Below are 19,946 nucleotides of genomic sequence, written 5' to 3' on the forward strand. Positions count from 1 at the left end.
ATGATCAAGTTAAAATCACAAATGATGAAAGCAAGATGGTGAAAAGAAAAAGTCATGTTGATTCATGCGAAAGCAGCAGTGAACAAAGTTTTCTGCGCCGATTGAAATGTCGCAACAGTTTGAGTTGCTCTCAGGAGGTTTGAGGAAACACAATGCTGCTTCTTTTCTTCACTTTTTGTGCTTTTGCTTTCTTGCAGCCGACATCTCGGCGGCTCTGACTCAAAGTCTCATGCGTGGGCGGATCTTCTCAAATTGCCGTCCAAGAATTGCATATGCCGATGGGGCAGGGGCGCAGTTAGGGATGGAGTGAAGAAGGGAATAATCCCCTTAACTTTCTGACTTTATCTCCACTGTGACCCCTCCCGCACGCAAGCACACAATTCTACTCCCATTAAAACAATCAAATTCCTTTTTAAGTAACATGTTTTCTCGACAACAGAAAAAAAATGCAGAGCATGCAACCTGAAAACAAGCTAGGTAACATTAGCGCGCAAATAAAATCAACAGATTGGAAGTGAAGCTTCGTCTGTGTCGCTTCAGGCCTCTTCACAAGGTGACCACTTTCCATTTTGGCTTTAGAAGCCCTCACTCTCTCTTGGAGGAAGGAGATAAAGGACAAGCTGGAGATTGTGCTAATTCTCTTTTTGCACGCATCCCTAATCCGCGCGTCACCTTAAAAGGTGGTCCGGCGCCTTGGGGGGCCGCAGAGCTTTGCTTCATCGCCACAGAGCCGATCTTGCTGGCTCGCCCCACATTTCCGAGACAAACGAATATCGCGGACCCTCACCATGAACGGCACAGAAGGACCCAACTTTTACGTGCCCATGTCCAACAAGACAGGAGTGGTGCGCAGCCCCTTCGAGCACCCGCAGTACTACCTGGCCGAGCCTTGGAAGTACTCGCTGGTGGCGGCCTACATGCTCTTCCTCATCATCACCACCTTCCCCATCAACTTTCTCACGCTCTACGTCACGCTCAAGCACAAGAAGCTGAGGACGCCCCTCAACTATGTCCTGCTCAACCTGGCCGTGGCCGATCTCTTCATGGTGCTGGGGGGCTTCACCGTCACGCTCTACACGTCCTTGCATGGCTACTTCAGCCTGGGTGTGGCCGGCTGCAACATCGAAGGATTCTTCGCCACTTTAGGAGGTTGGGGAATGTGTGGTCACCTCGTTGTGTTGTCGTCATGTTGTGTTGTCACATCACGTCGCGTGTTAATGTGTCTTTTAGGCGAGGTGGCCCTGTGGTCGCTGGTGGTTTTGGCCATCGAGCGCTACGTGGTGGTGTGCAAACCGATGAGCAACTTCCGCTTTGGGGAGAAGCACGCCATCTGCGGGCTGGCCAGCACGTGGATCATGGCTTTGACCTGCGCCATGCCCCCCCTGCTCGGATGGTCGCGGTATGATGAATTTTCCCATGCTTTGATGTTTTAACAATGGCACGGTCAATGAGAAATGAAATGAGTCACTTGCGTGGCTGCTTTGTAGTTGTGATACTTTACCGTGTGAATCTTGCGTCTATTTTGTGCTTGTGGAGCTTTCCTCCAACTTCCCATAGAGTTAGAATTAACTCTTTCATGCAGTCTATTTGCATTAAAAATCTTTTAGAATGGTTTTCAAACTCTTATTTAGGCACAATGACATTTTCATTGAATCATTATTTCAGTAGATTTTCTTATTTTCTTATATTCAAGCACATTTTTCAAAAAAGTGTGACAGTGACTTACAATAGTGTGAAATTTCTCGCACTACAAATTTTTCAGGAATAAAATCTGGCCCTGCTATGCTGCTGTATTTGAATGTTGGTCATTATGGTGCTGCATGGAGAACTGTTTGAGGTGGAACCGCTGAATTGTACAATTAATCGTCTAATGAAATTTATTGAAAATATAATTATATCAGTTGTAATAAATGGCATTAATTTGCCCAACCAATTATAGTTGAAGTAATTATAAATAATCAATGAAACTATTTTCTATTTATTTAAACCTTGCCATGATGTCCATTCTGCTAAATCCACGAGTCTCTTGTGCGCATGCGTGTGCAGGTACATCCCGGAGGGAATGCAGTGTTCGTGCGGCATCGACTATTACACGCCCAAACCGGAGCTCAACAACGCCTCGTTTGTCATCTACATGTTCGTCCTGCATTTCCTCATCCCTCTGGTTATCATCTTCTTCTGCTACGGCCGCCTGCTTTGCACCGTCAGAGCGGTACTGCACCCACCCTCACTTCAACCCCCTCCCCCCCCAATGCAACTTTAATAATGTGACACCTTTAAGTCTCTGCACTACTCGCTTGACCAAACAGAAGCCATTAAGAAACTAAATCATCACTTTGAAGGAATGTGAATGCTTTAATAAGTGATGATTTCCCTTCTTGGGTAGGCCTTGATTGAAGTTTTATTGTACGTGTCAATTTTAAAATAGGAATAGTAATTATGCTAATATATCCTATTTGCTACAATATTCTAATGCACTGAAAAAAAACGGAACATCTGAAGACATTCAAAGGCATAGCAGAGAGAAATTAAGTAGCTGATTAAAATTGCTAATACGATGTACATTGATAACATTCAAATGCATTGGGAACACACCAAATGAATAAATGATCGGATAGTGGAATTGATTTAAAAAATGCTTCAAAAGATCTTAATGAAAGAAATGGGGCCGCATTGTTTTTAACCTTGATTCAAATGCTTTTTCTATATTAACAGTACAGAAATGTTTTTAAATTACAGTAAACACTCTTCCCCACCAAATGACAACATTTGGTAGAGGCTCAAAATGCTCAAGATTAACTGGCCAGTGGAAATTCCCAAATCCTTTTGGCAAGGCTTGTTAAATGGTGAAGGGAAGCAATGACGGCGGCTGGCCTCCAAGAATTGGGTGTCTCAAGGACACCAGAGGGGGGCACGAAGGCTTTTGCCAGCAGCACGCCAGCTTGGAGCCAAGGCGTCCAGCTGAAAGGAAGTCTGCTGCCTCACTGTGTCACCCTCATGAATAATAAGTCACTCAGCCTTCATAATTCATGGGTTCATCCTCAAGTACCCTTGTTACAAATGCAAGCAGGAATTGTGACAATTGTGCTTAGTGCACATTTGTAAATCTAGCGAGTCACGACTTTGTTTTACATGCACGAGCATTTGCAGACATGTCAGCAGTGCAGTTGACACGTGTGTTTGTCGCCACGCACACGCAGGCGGCGCAACAGCAGCAGGAGTCAGAGAGCACGCAGCGGGCCGAGAAGGAGGTGACCCGCATGGTGGTTGTCATGGTGATTGCTTTTCTGGTGTGCTGGGTACCGTACGCCAGCGTGGCCTGGTACATCTTTGCCAACCAGGGCGTTCAATTCGGGCCTGTCTTCATGACGGCGCCCGCCTTCTTCGCCAAAAGCGCCGCCCTCTACAACCCCATCATCTACATCCTGCTCAACAAGCAGGTACGCTCGCTCGCCTTGCCATACTTTTTTCTCCCAAAATCTCAACTGAAATTAGTCTTAGAAAAAATGGCTTCAAGATATATTTGTTTTCATTCTTGAAAATAGGCGTGATCAAATTTAACATGATGTGACAAAAGAAAAGTTTGTAGGTCCACACTGGCCCCACCCTGCTGCCCTTACATAAACCTGCAGGGAGGGGGGCAGGGGGGGGCTCACATGAGTGTGCTGTTCCTTCAGTTCCGCAACTGCATGATCACCACCGTGTGCTGCGGCAAGAACCCGTTCGGCGACGATGACGACGTAGCGAGCTCCACACTCTCCAAAACACAGACTTCGTCCATTGCCTCCAGTCAGGTGGCCCCCGCTTGAGCTGCGCACCCTGACTCTCTCCTTGACCCCCATACAAACAAACACACACACACACACACACACACACACACACACACACACATACCAGTGTCTCATTTGTCCTATCTCGGAAGCCACCATCACAGCTGGTAGCAGCATAAATACCCCCCCCCCCCCCCCCCCTTCTCATTTTTGGGATGAACCTCCTGACCCGCATCTCCTTTTGCTGTTGTGCCTGTTTGACACTCTGGAAGCGACGTGGGCGTTTTGGAGCCTTCTCAAGTGCTGCTGCATGCCATTCACTGGCCAGCATGCAAATGATGGGTCTGTAGCTAGTAAGCAGCTAATCACATCCAATTCCCCCCCCGCTATGAAAGAACAAATCTGACTTTGTAGCTAATGCCACAAAGGGAATAGCCAGCTTGTTTATGCTTTGCAACAATTCAAAATGAAGGCCGGGATTGCTCGCAAAAGGACGTCCTTGGTCTTCAAGCTAGCGGTTCTCAAACAGTCTGGCTCCAGAGAAAAATCAAAATATTTGCTTTGATTTTCATTCAAAAAATGTCACACTTCAATACATTTTTATTACAATTATACTAATAAAGATATTTTTAACCAGACATATTTATACTGAAGTGGCACAACTAACATGTACATGATATCATTTCAGTTATCTTATGTTGTATGTTTTATGAAGGTTGAAGTGATTTTTCAGCATTAGAGCAGCAAGGAGTGGCGCTGAAGTCTAAATCTTTTGCTTGACTCTTGCTTAAACCTGGTGGGACTTTCTTCTCACAGACTTTGGACACCAAACGTTGCTTCAAATTTGATGGAGTGTCTATGAAGCAGTCAACCCCCAAATGTTCTTTATAATAATATGTTATATGTACCCCCCACCAGTCTAAACATTGCAGTTGCCAGAACCAATCACGGCTCAGCTTCAGAAATTTGCTGAACTGTGATGTCATTTTTGCTCGGCAGCAAGTGGCAACATAGCCGCCCCCTGAGATGGATAAAAAGGGGGGAATTTTGTTGCTTAACTCATAGTCCACAAACAATATTAATCAGAACACTGTGTTTTGACAATTTGGGTTGCACAGAACATATTATTGCAAAGGAGATTTTTGGGTTGACTTCTGCTTTAATATTTTCATCTTTGGCCTGGCACAAACTCGAACTATAGTGTCTTTATTTCCAGCTTGAAAAATTGACCTTTTTTCTTCCTTTGGCTGCTTGCGATGTACGCGCGAGTTGTCCACATGATTAAAACATGACCTGGCACATATGTGATGTCACGCCCCGAAGCAGGAGAAGAAAGCCTCTACACTGTGGCATTGGCCAACCATCATGTACAGTTGTTGCTCACGTGCCTTTTTGTGTTCCAACCACCTTCTTTATTTTATTAGTTTGTTGCTCGTTGCCTGTTCATTGGCCTGCCGCATGTTTCTCGCTCCTGCAAGCTAATGGCGATGGTCTGCTATTGCCTATTTCGAAGTAAAGTTCTTCTTCATCTAAACTGAAGTACTTCTTCTTTCTTGTCTTTGCAACTCACTGTCCCTGTACAGTAAGGCAGTGTTTCTCAACCTTTTTTTATTCACCGCACACCTTTTCATTGGAAATAATCTCGAGGCAGACCAACAAAAATCTGTTAAGTGTTACGCCAGCTTCTATATTAGAATCAGTCATATAACAACAAAAGACGTAAAGTTCGATTCCTATATATCCATGGAGAGTCGACTAATTGAATAAAAATAAATACTAAATATTCTTTAAATTGTATTTCTTTTGTAAATGAAAGTGACAGTTTTTGAAAAAGGGTTTTAGACAGTGTAAGGAATAAACTATTGAAAGTGATTGTGATCAAACTCCAAAAGAATCTAGCGAGGTTCCAATTCTAAAAGCACATTTAGGTATATGCTCACACCTGGGATCAAACCAAGCTCTGAACAACAACTGAACATCTCTCACGGCACACTGGTTGGGAAACACTGCAGTAAGGCACAGTGACTTTGAGACATGTTACTTTAATCTCATTTCGCGGCTGGAAGTAGTGATTGGTTGCATTGGATTACTCACCCCCCCACCCCCCTTCTCCAACCACCCCATGATTTAAGACAAAACAAAAAAGTATAAAAAGTAAAAAAAAGTCATATTAAAGTATCACGATATCGATATGACTGATTGTCCAGCAGTCAGGAGTCACGTTAATGGCTGAATTCCAACCAGTTCTATGTCCGTGTCTTTTGGAGTTTGAGCATGTGCATCAAAGACACATGAGATCATTTGGTGGATTGTGGAAAAGGCTGTGTGACATTTTTTTCTGTCATGTCTTGCAGTAAAAGGAAAGCTGTCTGGCTTTTCTCTCTTTCATTCTTTTCCTTTTATGAGGCCTTCTAAGCAGCTCCAGATGCTCCTTGGCCCATTGTTGACGGTTATCAAACGTTGCACTTCTTCTTTTCCTTTGGCCATCTCCTGTTAGGGGTCGCCACAGCTTGTTATCCTTTCCCATGGATGTCTATCTTCTGCATCCTCCTTTTTGTCATCGTGTCTTCACTCACTCTTGCAACTCCATACTTATCTCTCTCCCAAACTCCCATCGAACCCTGGCTGTCCCTCGGATGTCCCTCATTTCCAAGCCTCATAACTCTAAAAGAAGAAAACATGTTCATTATCACCACCTCTCGTCTTGCTTCCAGTCGTTTCTTCAGTGCCGCTACTTCTAATCCGTACATCATGGCTGACCTCGCCACTGTCTAATAAACCTTCCTCTCCATCTTAGCAGCGACTCTTGCTCCACCTGTTCCAATCTGCTTGGATCCAATTCATCAACTCCTTCCCACAGTCATTATTCAAAGTGCTCCACATGCAGTCTTCTTCCTCCTCCCCATCATATGTCTAATCTTCCTTTGTCTCTCTCGGTTATCAAACATTGCTCGATATTACGACACGGATGCAATCAAAGCCTAAATACTGTCATTTATTTCACCCACTCTCACAAATCATTTGGCATCACAAATACAGTCATATAAGACATTTGTCTTGAGATAATACGGAGATCACGTTGGTCATAAATGTACATTTCCCTCTGGTTTGGTCCAAATGTCCACGCGTGGACGGTTTCAATAACGTTCAATACTTGAACGGCGGCTCTTCCCACTGAGCCGTTCCACTCGTCTCTACTTCACCCGCAAAGCACATTGGGACAAAAAGTTCAAAGCACCGACGGTGGGGAGTCACACCTGAGAACGTTACAGGCTCTACGAACGACTTTAATCGCTGTCGTCTCCTACGGACAGACGGCCACTCCAAAGCATGACAACACATCTATAAATATTGCTATGGACATTATAATACAGTGCAGTGCATCATTGGCTCGTTCCCTCGGGGAAAGGTTCAGTGCATTAAGACCGGCCAGGCTACGGGTCCCGCCGACGATACAAAAGTCTCATCTCGGCATCGCTTAAAAGCCGAGCCGACCCGGATGCGTTGGGAAGCCTCGTCGCTACGTTTCACTCCGTGCAAAACGACTATGACGGCGGCAAAGGTGGATGTGGTGGCCCACTTAGGCTTCACTGCAGCACTCGTAGATGTTGTCCTCCACCAGGGCGACGACTTGCTCGAACTTGTGCTGGAGTTGAGTGCGACGCGCCGTCGGGTTGCACTCCAGGGCGGTCACCACCTGGACACAACCAGAGCGTGACGTAAAGACAACCCGTGAGTAGTGTTATATCGTCAGTCTACATGAGTTGCTGCACCATTTGCTTGTTGAAGAGAAACATTCAGTGTCTCGGTGAGTTGTACATTTGTTTTGTTTTTATTTATTTGTATGTCAAAGGCCTGCTGTTTGTTTTAAGAAGCTCCTACCTGGTGTCTGTATCTCTTGGCGTATTTGTAGATCTCCGTCAAGGCCAGGTTGGTGTTGAATTCATTTCGGTACTTCTGCAAAATAGTTTTGCCATCCAATTATTTTTTTTTCTTTTTTGTTCTCGGCACATGCAAGGGCGTTACTCACTCGAGACTCCTCGGCCAGGTGAGCGTTCATCTCCTGCTCGCTGAGAGGCGCCATTTCCTGGATCTGCTTGTAGTAGCACTGCACCCTCTTCTTGTACTCTGGGATTTCCTTAGCGTACAGCAGCTTGTTGGTCGGAGAATCCTGCCAAAAGACGCCTTTCAATTCAAACAACCTCAAAGCAAGTCAAATAGACGTCACGTCAATCAACCTTCTGAGCGAGACAACAGAAGGAGGAAGACGAGGAACATTGCTCTATTCTCCTTCATGCCAGCCACTCTCGCTCTCACCCTGGCACTCGCTCATGCAGAAATAAAAGTTGGTTGTGGGCACAGTCAGCTTTTAATGGCGACTACACTTGTGAGCAAATGGAGGAAGGGGACATGAAAGGAAAAAGTAGGACAAGGGATGGAGGTTTGGGGGGGGGGGCTTACTGCAAATGTGCTTACAACACAACTTGTGTGTCATGAGTTATTTGTGTCACATGACGTATTTGTGCGTGTGTGTGCATAGATGTCCAAAGTGGCTCCTTCTGATAGCAAACCCTTTCGCTTCCTGTTCGCAAGGTCACTTCCTGCCGTTGGCCCATCTGTTTGCCAACCCCCCGGTGACCTCTCACCCCTGTGTGAGCGTGCTTCTCGCCAGATAAGAGGGTTTCCATGGAAACGGGGGGGCATGGCTTCGTTTGATGTTGCTAATCCAGACCCTGCGTGCCCCATTCGGCCCCCCACGCTCAGCTCAACATGCACCATTTCTAGAAATATATATATTTCAATACTCCAGGAACCGACCCACAAGTTGATTCATATTATAAAATGACAAAAAGTAATTCACTGGATCATAACTTCCTAAACTGAGTTGGACCATTTCGAATCGAATCATAATCCCACTGAATCAAACTGAATGAAATTATTCACCTTTAAAATAAAATGTCAATCATATCGGACCCATTTGAGGGACAGGATATTGACATATGTATGAAATTGTCTTTTAAAAGAAAGAGAAAAATGAGTGGGTTGTCTCAGGAGTTCCAATCCGAAAAGAGAAAAAAAACACACACACCAAGTTAAAAAAAAAAAATGTAAGTAGAATGAAAGAGTGAAGCAAAGGAGGAGCATCATTTGCTGACTGCTCGCTTCCCTCCCGGGAAGGAAGTCAGCCAGGGAGAGACAGGAAGCGGAGCGTGTTCACGGGGTCACGGTGTCAGAGGGATGAGACACATTTGTGAACAGTGAAGACAGTGACATTTGAGCTTAGACACACACACACGCGCAATCGTGCACAGCCACAAGCGAGATGTGTGGTGCTTGTGACCTTGGAGCAGTCAGCCTGCCTGAAATGAGACAAGGTGAGGTAAATGGAGCTGACAGTTGGATGGCTCAGGGGCTTCACAGATGAATTCTGGAGGTCAAAGTTGGTGGCCCTGTCTTACATACGCATGGCCTTTGTGAACCAGGGAGCTACATACACTAGATATTGTTTGGAATTTCGTCATCACTCACTTGCATGACAGCAAATATGTATGTACCGTGTACAGGTGGTGCATGTATGTAAGAAGGGACTATATACACTTAAGTTGATCTCCATTAGCCCGTACGCTAAAGCTACATTTTCTGAAGGTCGGTGTTGCATTGTTCTGACCTTGCCCAGCTGCAGGTCGGAAATGGAGCAGGCGTCAATGAAGGCCTGGGCGATGACGGACAGACACGCGTCCATGTGATCCGTCTTGTCGATGTCAAAGACAAACTGGGGATTCTTCAGGATGTTGACCCAGAATCGTAGCGGTAAACTATGCAGGAACAAGAGGAAGCCTTGAAAAGATGCCACTTGGACCGACCGGCGAGAGACTCACACTTTGCTTTGCTCACCTGTTGGTTTTCCAGATGTGTAAGGTGTCCGGGTCAGTGATACCCCGTTTGTCGGCCTGCTCCTCCAGAAAGTCAAAGAAGTATTTGATAGCCAGTGGGGGCTGTTCTGGCGGGATGCTGAGGATGGCCTGAAAAAGGTCATCCAGGAACTTCTGGAGCGTTCCCTTTGGAAGAAAAGACGAGCAGATTCATCATGTCTGCGCAAATCCACTCGTGTGCGTTTGTGTGTCTCACCTTGGTAGACAGAAGGCGTGTCAGGTAGATTTCAGGCAGCACCTTCTTGCGGTGGCTTTGCCTGTGGGACTTTTTGTTCTCCATCAGCTCGTCGTGGGGAAGGACCTGGAACATGGCGAGGGCTCGAGTGAGGCACATGCTTTGCTTGGAAAGCTCCCCATGAGAACGCTAAATGAATGGCTGAAGAATTTCTCTGTTTCATGCGTTAGACACATGATCCACAAACCACATCAGCGTAGACACAGAAAATTATTTTTCAAGCTTGGGGGGGGGCGTCTGCCGCTTGCTGTTTATGAGATCACATATCAGACTGGCACAGCGGGCCTAAATGCAAATGCACAGCCTAGTGGGGGGGGGGGGGGGGGAAAGGACGACAAATCGGCCCTTAAAAACGGACTATTCACCCGGCAAATTGCGCTCCAAGAACTCATTATTCAAAAGTCAAAGGGCTCGTATCTTGGCAGACGTTATAAAAGAGCTTAAGCTGCATTAGCGTCTCTCTTTCCGCGCGTCGGGCGGCTTTCCTTCTCACCTCTGCTCACCCTCATTCTCTTTATCGCCACACAGAGCAAAAGCAACACTGAAAGACTACTTATAGAATCCAGGAGCGGTAACTCACCAAGTGAACGTACTTTTCTGTGTCCAGATCTTTGACTAGAGACAAAAAAAAAGAAGAAACAACGTGCAATCAACAACAGAGAGACGGGTCGAGGGAAGCGGGAAGGAGGTGACAGCTCGGTTGGAGGAAAAAAACAACAACAAAAAGACATTGAGAGGAGGCGAAGGTAGGGGAGAAAGTGATTAAGGTGGACCGTAGGCCGGAAGGAGAGGGAAGCTGTCAGATAGCGTGAAGGAGAGAGATTACGAGTGAAAGGGGAGAAAGGAGAAGCAAATTGAGAGAGACGCACACCAAATCTGCGATTGGCTCCAAAGACGCTCAAATGAGATGCTAATGCTCAGCCATCTTTGGAAGCCGCTGCTTCTTATATAGTCAAATTTTAGCGCCTGGGAAACGTTCGAGTATGAATGATTTGTGGGTTTTTAAGGGGCGTGGCCTAATGAGTGACAGCAGGGGCTATTTTCAGTCGGATTTGGTGTCTGCTCGTTGGGATTTGCCAGGAGAGCCAAAAAAAAAAAAAAAAGTATTTTCATGTTATCTCGTGCTGCTCTCCTTGCCCACTTGAAAAAAAAAAAAAGACCCAGTAACAAGTGGTTACTTGAAGATGACCAAAACAGGAAGATGAAGCATTTGGATGGAGCAACGACGTGTTTGAGAGCACACGGATGGCAAGATGACTGTCCAAATGTTGCGTGCCAGTCGGTGGCGCTTCCCAGTGGGCCTCGCTCCAGACCCTCAACAGCACTCACCGTGTTTTGAGCCGTGCAGGCTCATGACACCCCCTCAAGTCCTTTCAAGTCGCAGCCAGCTTTTGTCAACATAAGCCTATTTGTGTTTTTTGATGGACAAAACCCCAACGCAACACAGCTCGGGTCTGCTGCCTATTGTGGAAGCTACGAGCCAGACAGACTAATACATCCGCCTTGGACGCTTCCCCGGCAAGGTGTTTGGGGCTAGTTTCACCGAAGAGGCATCTTTCTCCTGGCTAGCCTGAGATTGCCTTGAGATGTGGCTGGAGGACATTTTGGGCTGGACTTACAATATTACTGCCTAAAATAGGTCATCCCCATTTAATGTTACACTTTTAACATGATTGGAAGGTGACCTACCTCTCCCCAGGGTGTTCTCTTTCTTGTCTTGCAGGCTCATGGCGAGCGACGCCCCTTCTGGGACCTAGAGGAAGAACAACGAGAAGACAGACAGAGGTGCCGGGGTCAGAGGTGAGCGCGAGTGCACCCGAGGCCCCCGGGGGGCGGACGTGTTTGCTGGCCTACACGCAAAGTTATCGTAAGACTTTGCCACTGACCCAGGACCGTGAGTCCACGCAGCGGCTTTCTGCTTTGACGGTTCAGCAAAACTAAACAGAGCACTTAACGTGTACAGGTAGGAGGTCAAAGGTAAGCGGGTCGCCCAGTGTCTGTTTACTCGCGCACAAATGAATGTGGACTTAAGCAAATACGCAGAGACATTCCTCTTGGCTTGTTTTCATCTGCAGATGCTTGGCGGGTGTTCGTTGTGTTTGTGTTGCAATTAAAGGAGAAAACAAGTGTCTGTTGAATGTCAAAACATGAGATCAATCTTAAAAAAGAAATCAATCATTTGGTCAAACTTTGTGAGCTTGTAATTTCAGACGACACAAGCAGGATTTGATGAGGGCAGAGAAAATAGCTGTGGGAATTTGGAATGGGACTTGATTTTATTTAGACATTTTGGAGATTTTTTAAATTTTTTTTTAAATTAAACGAGTTTAAAATTTAAACAGTTAGAAATTCAATGCAAAACAAAATAAGCTATCAATGGAATGAATTTTTTTTACATGGAAGCACTCAAGTATCAAAACATTTTGACACCCTTAAAGTCTGACCCCGCTGTACTTGCTCATGTCCATAAAGCAAATCTAATGTCAAAGTTACTTTCACCAAAAAAAGGGTGGATCTCATTTCTTATAATGTCTTCACATGCGTTTATAGAATTCCACTCTTACTGTATCAGGTAACATACAAAAAAGAAATGGACACTCACAGATAAAGCCGGCCGGCTCTTACCTGGTAATGGAAGATGGTGTTGAGTTTCTTGCGGCCATCTTCCATGACCGAAGAGTTGTCCAGGTCCTGCAGAAGTTTGCTGTTGCTGCCAGAGTCAAACCACTCTGAGGGGACAGAAGATGACAGATTTGAAGTCAGGTGAAAAAAGACCAGGGAATTTCCGTACACATTCAGGAGGGGGGGGGTCGGGGGGGAAAGCCGAGACAGGGGTCAGCCATGCCGTGACTCCGGACGTCAAGGCTTGCTGAAATACTCTCGGGGCATTCATCATATCAGCGCCGCGAGCTCGTCGGCTTTTGGAAGCAATAATTCTCGTGATTATTACCGTACAATCTCCTCGATGCATCCTGTCGTTTATTTTATTGCGGCCGCGGGTTAACGTGGCCTCCTGAGAGTTATTGACCTTTTGCAAAGGGGACTGTCATATCTCCCACGCAAGAGAGAATGAAAATAATCGGCGCTCTTACCCAGGTCCACGTCTTCCGCTCGGGGCCACTGGGAGAACGGCAAGTTTTTATAAAAGGCTTCGATGATTTTCTCCTTCACCTGGCAGATGGTGTCCATATTCATAACCTTGACAGATAACGAGTCCATGCCGCAGCCCTGGAAGGACACGTTGATGTTCTGCGAAAAACAAACACGGAGCGCTATGTTTTCAAACGTTCCAATTTCAGCATGTTTTCTTTTCATAAGCTCGCCGTCAGTCAAGACCAGCGAGTCGACGAGGGGCTCCCTCACTCCCTCCCACCTGCGGCTTGGCTTCGATATTCTCACGGAGCAGCCACTCCTCGTTAAGGGTGTAGCGGGCTTTCCCCGTGATGGCGTCTATGGAGCCCTTGTTGATCTGCTGCTTGATTGCGCACAGCAGGAGGAAAAATGGCTCGCCCACGGTTTCCTGAAGAATGAGCCAGCAAACACGAGTCCAGCGTTAGATGATAGTTTGTGGGAACTTGAGGCAAATGGACACATTTCGGTTGTCGATGATGCCTTCAACAAAGCAGAAGCGTCCAATTGCCTTCCGACATTTTTCCGTACGACCCGGAAGACCGACAATCGACGCTCGGAAAAATGCTCATCCTCACTTTGAGGTAGCTGTACATGCAGATGGACATCCAGTTGGTGAGCATTTTCTCCACCACAGACTCGGTGCGGCGCAGCATCAGCTTGGGGTTCTTGGAGGCTGATGCATCGATGAGGTCCACCAGCAGGTCTTTCATGATGCTGGTGTAATACTCCAGCTTGCCATGAAGGGCGATAGTGAGTAGGGAAGCCAGACTGCACCTGAAATATTGAGAAGATAGATGAGGAGAGGAGGGAGATGAGTGCCGTTCACCTCCATCAACGGCGTCCAGAGAGTTAATACGAGTATTTGTTAACTTACTGTTAAAACAGCTACTTTCAATAGAGTATGAACAGAAAGCCTATTGACCATAAAGCAGAGTGCAAAGAGATCCTTACCTGTCTCGTACAGCAAAGTCCTTCTGTTGCTCCAGGGCGTGGACGAAGGTGATGAGAAAGTGCTTGTTATTGAGAAGCGTGGCGAACAGAGTGATGCCTTCCTCTACGTTGGGTCTGGTCGGGCTGCTGGCCTGAGGGGTGCAGACAATTATTTGGCCGTGTGCGCCTGCTGCTCCCATCTTATCTCTTTCAGCCCATTCATCAGCGCTTCCCCCTCATCCTATCCCAAATATGCAGAATCCGCTTAATGGCTCTGGCTGGCCTATGTAAGGGCGTGACTGAGCAGCGACCATACGGTGCACTTTGCAAGATGACAGAAAGAGAACAGAGGTGCCCATTAAGATAAATGCTCACCTCTAAGATTTATTTTCCGCGACCTGGAAACACTTCCTGGGAAGACGATTCGGACGGAGGGCACTTTATCACGGTTAGACAGCCCCTCCCCCCCCTCCCTCCAAAACTAGCTGGGGATTGTTACTTTCTCTCGTAATGTGCAATCGCATTCAGTGGGCAGACAGGTGTGAAAGCGCGTGCCCTCCCCCTCTTTTGTCTGACCCCCCCTTCACAAAACAACAATTTCCATGACAATGTCCAAAGTGGGCTAAAAGGGAGTTCGTACTGAGCCGCATGAAGCATTAACTACTCACGGAGGCGCGCAATGACAAAATGCACGCTACGCTTTTTTTTTTTACTCACCAACAAGCCCACAGCGGAGCCCTAAGATGCTTCAGTGTGACCCAGTTGGGAAGGCGCAGAATAGTAAAGACCCAAATCAAGGCACTCTGGCAGAAACGTGCGCCAGCAAACTTTCTAATGGCTTAACCCCTTACCTGCCAGTCCTGCAGCAGCGGGTGCGTCTCCGGCAGAGCTCGAGGGCCCAAAGCATCGTATTCGTAGGCAGGCTGAACCAAACTCCTCTCGTAATCCGAGCATGTCTGAAAGACACGTGTTTGGACAACTTCAGAACCAGAAAAAGGAGATGCCTTGAATATTTTAAGACCCAAACCAAAGGGGACGCCGAGAGGCCCGTGAATGGACTAGTAGAGGTTTGCAGTGCTAAAGTGGGCGCAATCATAGCTGTGGAAGCTGATCTTCGAAACTGGTTTCTACCAAACGTCCTGAGAGGGAACCTTTGTGTGGTTTTGAAATGTTAGGAAATTCAAAAGGCACGCAAGCGAGATTTGCTGTCAAGGCAGAAAACATAAATTGGGATTCCACTTAGACCAGCAGTGTCCAACATGGCCGCCACTGCAAAGCGGGAGAGCGACCGGCGTGGGCGTGTGAGCTGAGTGCGATTTGACAAATCAGAGTGAAAAGTTCCCTTGTCTCGGTGCCCGCCATTGTTCTGTCTCCTTGAAAGTCCACGCCTGCTCTTGCAAGATAAAACATGCTGAGTTGTTTGTGTGAAAATACCCACGCAGTGACGGACGGACCCCTTCAGGGTGGCTCACATGTCAGAAAATTGCTTACCTATAGAGAAGACATTAAGGGTGCCAATTTAGGCGTCACCTACTGTGCGTTTAAAGCCCCAAGGCTGTGAATTACCGACGCATATTCCAAAACGGGAGGAGAGCGGATTAACTCAACAGCCGTGAGAGGAAAAACGAGTGTCTGTAGAAATCAGATAAGGGAGACAAAGTGAAATGGTCACCTTTGGAAAGAAGGTGCGGGTGACAAATTGTTTGTACTCCAGGAAGGGGATGCCCTGGCTGCGATTGAGCTCCTTGGTCAGGTCCGTCATGTCCGTCTGTAGCTCCGCAAAGCCTGAAAGGACAAAGATGTCTTATCTCTCTGTACTCACCAAGCTTTTCTGCTTAACCAATTTACATCTTTATGTTATTACGAAATCTATTGATGAATTTGTTTTTTTTTTGGTACACGGGACGTGATGTGCGACTCGCCCCAAAGCCAGGAGGGACAACTTGCCCGCTCGAGCACAACCTGATACCTTTGTTCAGCCTTGGCGGGGGTCTACGCTCCGCTGAGCGCTCTTGTTTCCCTTTGTTTTCTCTCTCTCTCCAAAAAAAAAAGTGTGCCAGCAAATTCTCCTAGGCTTTGTGATATCCGTCCAAACAGACATGATTTCAGTTATTAAGAGATTTTAACACGGGATTGCATCAGTTCATTTCCTGGATCTGCTGTCATACATCATTTTTACAATTTCTTTTCCCGGAAAACACTAAAAACAGATATTGATGATATTATATTTATTCGTAAAATAATTTCAGAAGATCTGTTTACGCAAGCATGTAGCTGATTTCAAGCAGAGGTGGCCAGCAGCTATGACTTGGTAAATTATTTTAAGACTAGCGTTGATGAATCCAAAATGAATCAATCCCAGGAAATGAGATGGTGAACAAAACGAGACGCGCTGATGAAAAGCATTCTCGTGCGTTATCTATCTTGCAGCCCACTAATGTGTTCTAAAGCAGCAGTCCGTTCACACCCACGACCTCCCCTTCCTGTCAGCTTGAAGGTGTCCATTTCCCATCTCGCTTTCCTCCCTATTCTGCATCTTCCTCTGTAGCCACTCAACTAGGTCGCAAATCCATCCTAAGCGGCCCGTCCTGCTCTGCTCTCCCCCACTCTGGTGTCCAGCGTGCTTCTGCTTTTCCTCGGACCGGGCGCCTTGACTCCAAGCCCTCCGGCTTCCTCCCTCCATTCCTCTTATCTCCAAGCCATAAATCTGGCCGCTCGTAGACGTGCAGCGGCCTTCGCGAGATCTCGGCTCGCATGGCCTAGAAACACACGCGTGCGCGTCGCAGCCTTGCCCCCGCGGAGGCGACGTTGCCAAATCACCGTGACTGCATGTGACTGATGGCTTGTCAGGAGCCGGCCTTCCTTTAGGAGTCACGCTTACTAGGCACAAATCTGTCAACAAATCTATCACCTTGTCACAATCGAAAACCGAGCAAAGCCTCCGAGAAACATGAACCGGCGCAAAAGTGCACAAAACAACACAAAGGTGCTCGATATTTCGGTCTCACTAACTGACACGCAACATCCATTTGACATCCGAACGCGTTCTGATAAAACACCAAGTGTGTGTTTGTGTGCGTGTGTGTGCATTAAACACACCTTTACGGATCTCCTCTCTGATCTGGGACTCCATCTCCTCCATTTGGAGTAAAGTTTTCTGCCAGTAGCGTTCCGCCCTTCGGCTCTTTGTGCAGTACACAACAAGGGCTGAAGAAACAAACACAAGAAGAAAATACATATATAAGAAATAATAGAGTCGGAATGTTACTCCTGCCATTGTGACATATTTTAGTTTTCCCTCTTGTTGGCAGTACTTTGTCCTATTTCTGAGTTATTGTTGCAATATGTAACTAGACAAGTTTTGACCCTTGTCTGGGGAAAATACTACACAAACCTTTTTACCAAATGAGTAACATCCTTCTCAATTAACACGTTAATCAAACCGTCTGCTGAAACTATCAGCGCGGGGCAACAACGAGGCCTTTGTGCAGCGGGCTCCGTTTGTTTGTCTGAGTCACATCTGGATTCTCCATCTCCTGGCCCTCCTGACGACCTACCTACGGTGCAGAGCAGCAGCAGGACGCAGCACACCACGATGGACACCACGATGGCCAGTTCGCTGCCGCCCAGTTGCACCTTGGCGATGGTGTGCCGAAAGTTGCCCACTTGCACCTGTAGACCACAAGTCAAAAATGAAAAAAAGAGTTCTGTACTTATTGTTGATCTACTTTGTGCATAAGAATGTTTTATATGAAATGACTGATTTTAAAGCCTGACAGATTTTTGTCATGAGGTCACGAGAGGTGTAAAAACAATGGTAATGACTTGCAGGCAAGCAGGCTGATTTACGTCCAAAGGAACATAAAAGTGCCTTCCACGAGCCGTGTCTGTTTCAACGATACGCCCAACTCCATTTACGTTTCACAGATGAGATTCAGACCACCGAGGTGCCATTTTGGAGGAGCTGAGTTTGATCACTCACTGCTTGGTTCAAATTCTCATTGTGGCTCCCCACTGCAGCATCATTTTTTTTTAACAGCGAATATGACAAAGTGTCACATTAAATTAAAGGGCAGCTGTTCTTTTTTTTTTCTCTTGTCTGCTAAATGCAGTCGCTGTGGGGAAACGTGTTGGTGGAAAGAGATCCAACCAAACATAAATTAGCACTTGTCAGAAGTCTCATTTTGAAGAACGAGTATAAGGAACAATATATATTCTACAAATCCCTCATTGTTGGACAACAGCCCAGAAAATCAGTTTCCTTTTTTCAAAGTGCGTTTCGAGGCATGCTGAATCCACATTTTAAGAACGTTTCCGACAATGTGAAGATTCATGGAGTCGTTACAGGTGCATGTGGGACAAATGAGCAAGTGCAGACTTGACAAATGGCCTCCCTGCATGGAGTCACATGACTCATCCTAACCCAGATGTGACAAGAAAAGGACTTCCACTTCTGCCTTGTGACCAGTCAGCAGCCAGAATCTCTTTTGTCCCTTGCCACTTCCTTCCCTTTCCTAAGCCAATCCCAACATTCATAGAAATGTATAAAAAAAATGAAAAAGACTCCCATCCCCACACAGATTTTGTTCAGTGGTCTGAGAATTTCTGTCGACCACAAGACACCCTCTTGCATCATTCCAGCGGAGGGGGAATGGCGGTCCTGTTTGGAAACACACTTTCCTCTCATCAGCTCAAGCGGCTCGGCTCCGCTTCAGAGCCAAACTAAATGCAGGCGTGCAAAAATAGATCGACCATTCAAAAAGTCAGGGCGGGAATCCAATAAAATGTACACAATGGACAAGAACACGCACGCAGCCTGTGATTGCGTCCGTGTTAAATGTCAGCCGCTTTCGACATGCTGTGGCCTTCCTTTGACCTAAGCCCTCGCTTTGCTAATTGCAAGTGTTTATTCTCAGACAATGTTGTAAAACCACACAGTGGTGCTTGCGGAGCCCAAAACAAATATTTCTATTTCCGAGCAGAAAAAAAAAGAAAAAGAAAAAAAAGGCAAATGGTTTTTGCAGCAGGCAGCACTCTGGCGACAGACTGACATGTTTCGGAGCTATTTCAGCAAACCACTCACATTCTGGCTCTTGTTTAAATATTGATGAATACTTTCCCCCCCCATAGAAATGGAGCCGAATAGACGAACGCTGGGACGAGAATGTCTGCTTTTATCACGACTGCGAAGGACTCGGGCCCGTGATGAAGACCTCTTCATTGTGACACTGACAAAACCAACATCAAGGAGAACAACGGGAAGCACATTGAAGTCTTCCTGACAAATCGTCTGCTAAAAATGGCTAAGTGATGAAGGATTAAGAAGATAAATGGCAAATAGACGGCAGGTGCCGTAAGCCAAGCGTGCAGAATGACTTTGCGGCGTCTTGTGATTGCTGACACATTGCGGGTCACGTTACAAGTGAGTGCGGTCATGCCTCCAGATCGTAGTGAGCAGACACTTGGCAGCCTGACACGCATCGGAAACATCCCAAACCACCAAAAATAATAAAGACAAACTGCTAGTAGATGACACAGCACTTTCAATTTCAAGGTCAAATGAGGACATTAATCTCAAGTCAATTCATTAGCCAATCGCTCAACGATCATATTAATCATGTCCGACTTCTATTTTTGTTGAAATGTAAATTAAAGCCACTGCTCCGTCTTGCGTTGAAGAACTTTAAATATATTCAAATCATGACACTGATGACAAAATGCCCTGCGTTATGCTTGGCGGCAGGCACACTTACGGTAACGGGCATCTCGTTCTCGCGGGAGCTCAGCAGGCCGCTGATGGTGCAGTGGAAAAGTTGGTCATTGTGGAAGCTAATGTTACACGGGTACGGGCCGATCATCACCGAGTATTCGTCCGGCATCAGCTCCAGATCGCTGGGCCCTTTCTGCCATGGGAAGAAACACAAACAGCTGTCAGTGGCTGAGAGT

At 46.5% G+C, this 19,946-nt stretch overlaps 2 protein-coding genes across 2 annotated transcripts in view; one reads left to right on the forward strand and one right to left on the reverse strand.

Annotated features, from left to right (window-relative positions):
- The first annotated feature begins 12 nt into the window (after window positions 1-12).
- Window positions 13-5,312, forward strand: LOC133169815 (rhodopsin-like). Its single transcript, XM_061302295.1, has 5 exons — window positions 13-1,149; window positions 1,231-1,399; window positions 2,047-2,212; window positions 3,201-3,440; window positions 3,678-5,312. Exons 1-5 carry the CDS (start codon window positions 789-791, stop codon window positions 3,807-3,809), a joined length of 1,068 nt encoding a protein of 355 aa, XP_061158279.1. The 5' UTR covers window positions 13-788; the 3' UTR covers window positions 3,810-5,312.
- Window positions 5,313-6,746: 1,434 nt separating this feature from the next.
- Window positions 6,747-19,946, reverse strand: part of plxnd1 (plexin D1) — a 52,575-nt gene continuing 39,375 nt past the window's right edge. The window contains exons 19-36 of the mRNA XM_061302172.1: window positions 19,754-19,903; window positions 17,558-17,672; window positions 17,100-17,207; window positions 15,673-15,785; window positions 14,852-14,956; window positions 14,022-14,152; window positions 13,646-13,844; window positions 13,312-13,458; window positions 13,031-13,187; window positions 12,564-12,667; window positions 11,628-11,691; window positions 10,519-10,553; window positions 9,900-10,004; window positions 9,666-9,829; window positions 9,439-9,586; window positions 7,801-7,941; window positions 7,653-7,727; window positions 6,747-7,467 (exon numbers count right to left, since the gene is read on the reverse strand). Coding sequence (XP_061158156.1) covers window positions 7,351-7,467; window positions 7,653-7,727; window positions 7,801-7,941; window positions 9,439-9,586; window positions 9,666-9,829; window positions 9,900-10,004; window positions 10,519-10,553; window positions 11,628-11,691; window positions 12,564-12,667; window positions 13,031-13,187; window positions 13,312-13,458; window positions 13,646-13,844; window positions 14,022-14,152; window positions 14,852-14,956; window positions 15,673-15,785; window positions 17,100-17,207; window positions 17,558-17,672; window positions 19,754-19,903 — 2,178 coding nt within the window. The 3' untranslated portion in view covers window positions 6,747-7,350. The remainder of the gene's footprint in view (window positions 7,468-7,652; window positions 7,728-7,800; window positions 7,942-9,438; window positions 9,587-9,665; window positions 9,830-9,899; window positions 10,005-10,518; window positions 10,554-11,627; window positions 11,692-12,563; window positions 12,668-13,030; window positions 13,188-13,311; window positions 13,459-13,645; window positions 13,845-14,021; window positions 14,153-14,851; window positions 14,957-15,672; window positions 15,786-17,099; window positions 17,208-17,557; window positions 17,673-19,753; window positions 19,904-19,946) is intronic.

The sequence above is a fragment of the Syngnathus typhle genome, linkage group LG2, assembly GCF_033458585.1.
Source record: "Syngnathus typhle isolate RoL2023-S1 ecotype Sweden linkage group LG2, RoL_Styp_1.0, whole genome shotgun sequence".
NCBI lineage: Eukaryota > Metazoa > Chordata > Actinopteri > Syngnathiformes > Syngnathidae > Syngnathus > Syngnathus typhle.

Coding starts and splice junctions, on each gene's coding strand:
- LOC133169815 (XM_061302295.1), top strand. CDS start 789: ATGAACGGCACAGAAGGACCCAACTTTTACGTGCCCATGTCCAACAAG. Junction 1,150..1,230: donor ATTCTTCGCCACTTTAGGAG/GTTGGGGAATGT, acceptor TGTGTCTTTTAG/GCGAGGTGGCCCTGTGGTCG. Junction 2,213..3,200: donor TGCTTTGCACCGTCAGAGCG/GTACTGCACCCA, acceptor ACGCACACGCAG/GCGGCGCAACAGCAGCAGGA.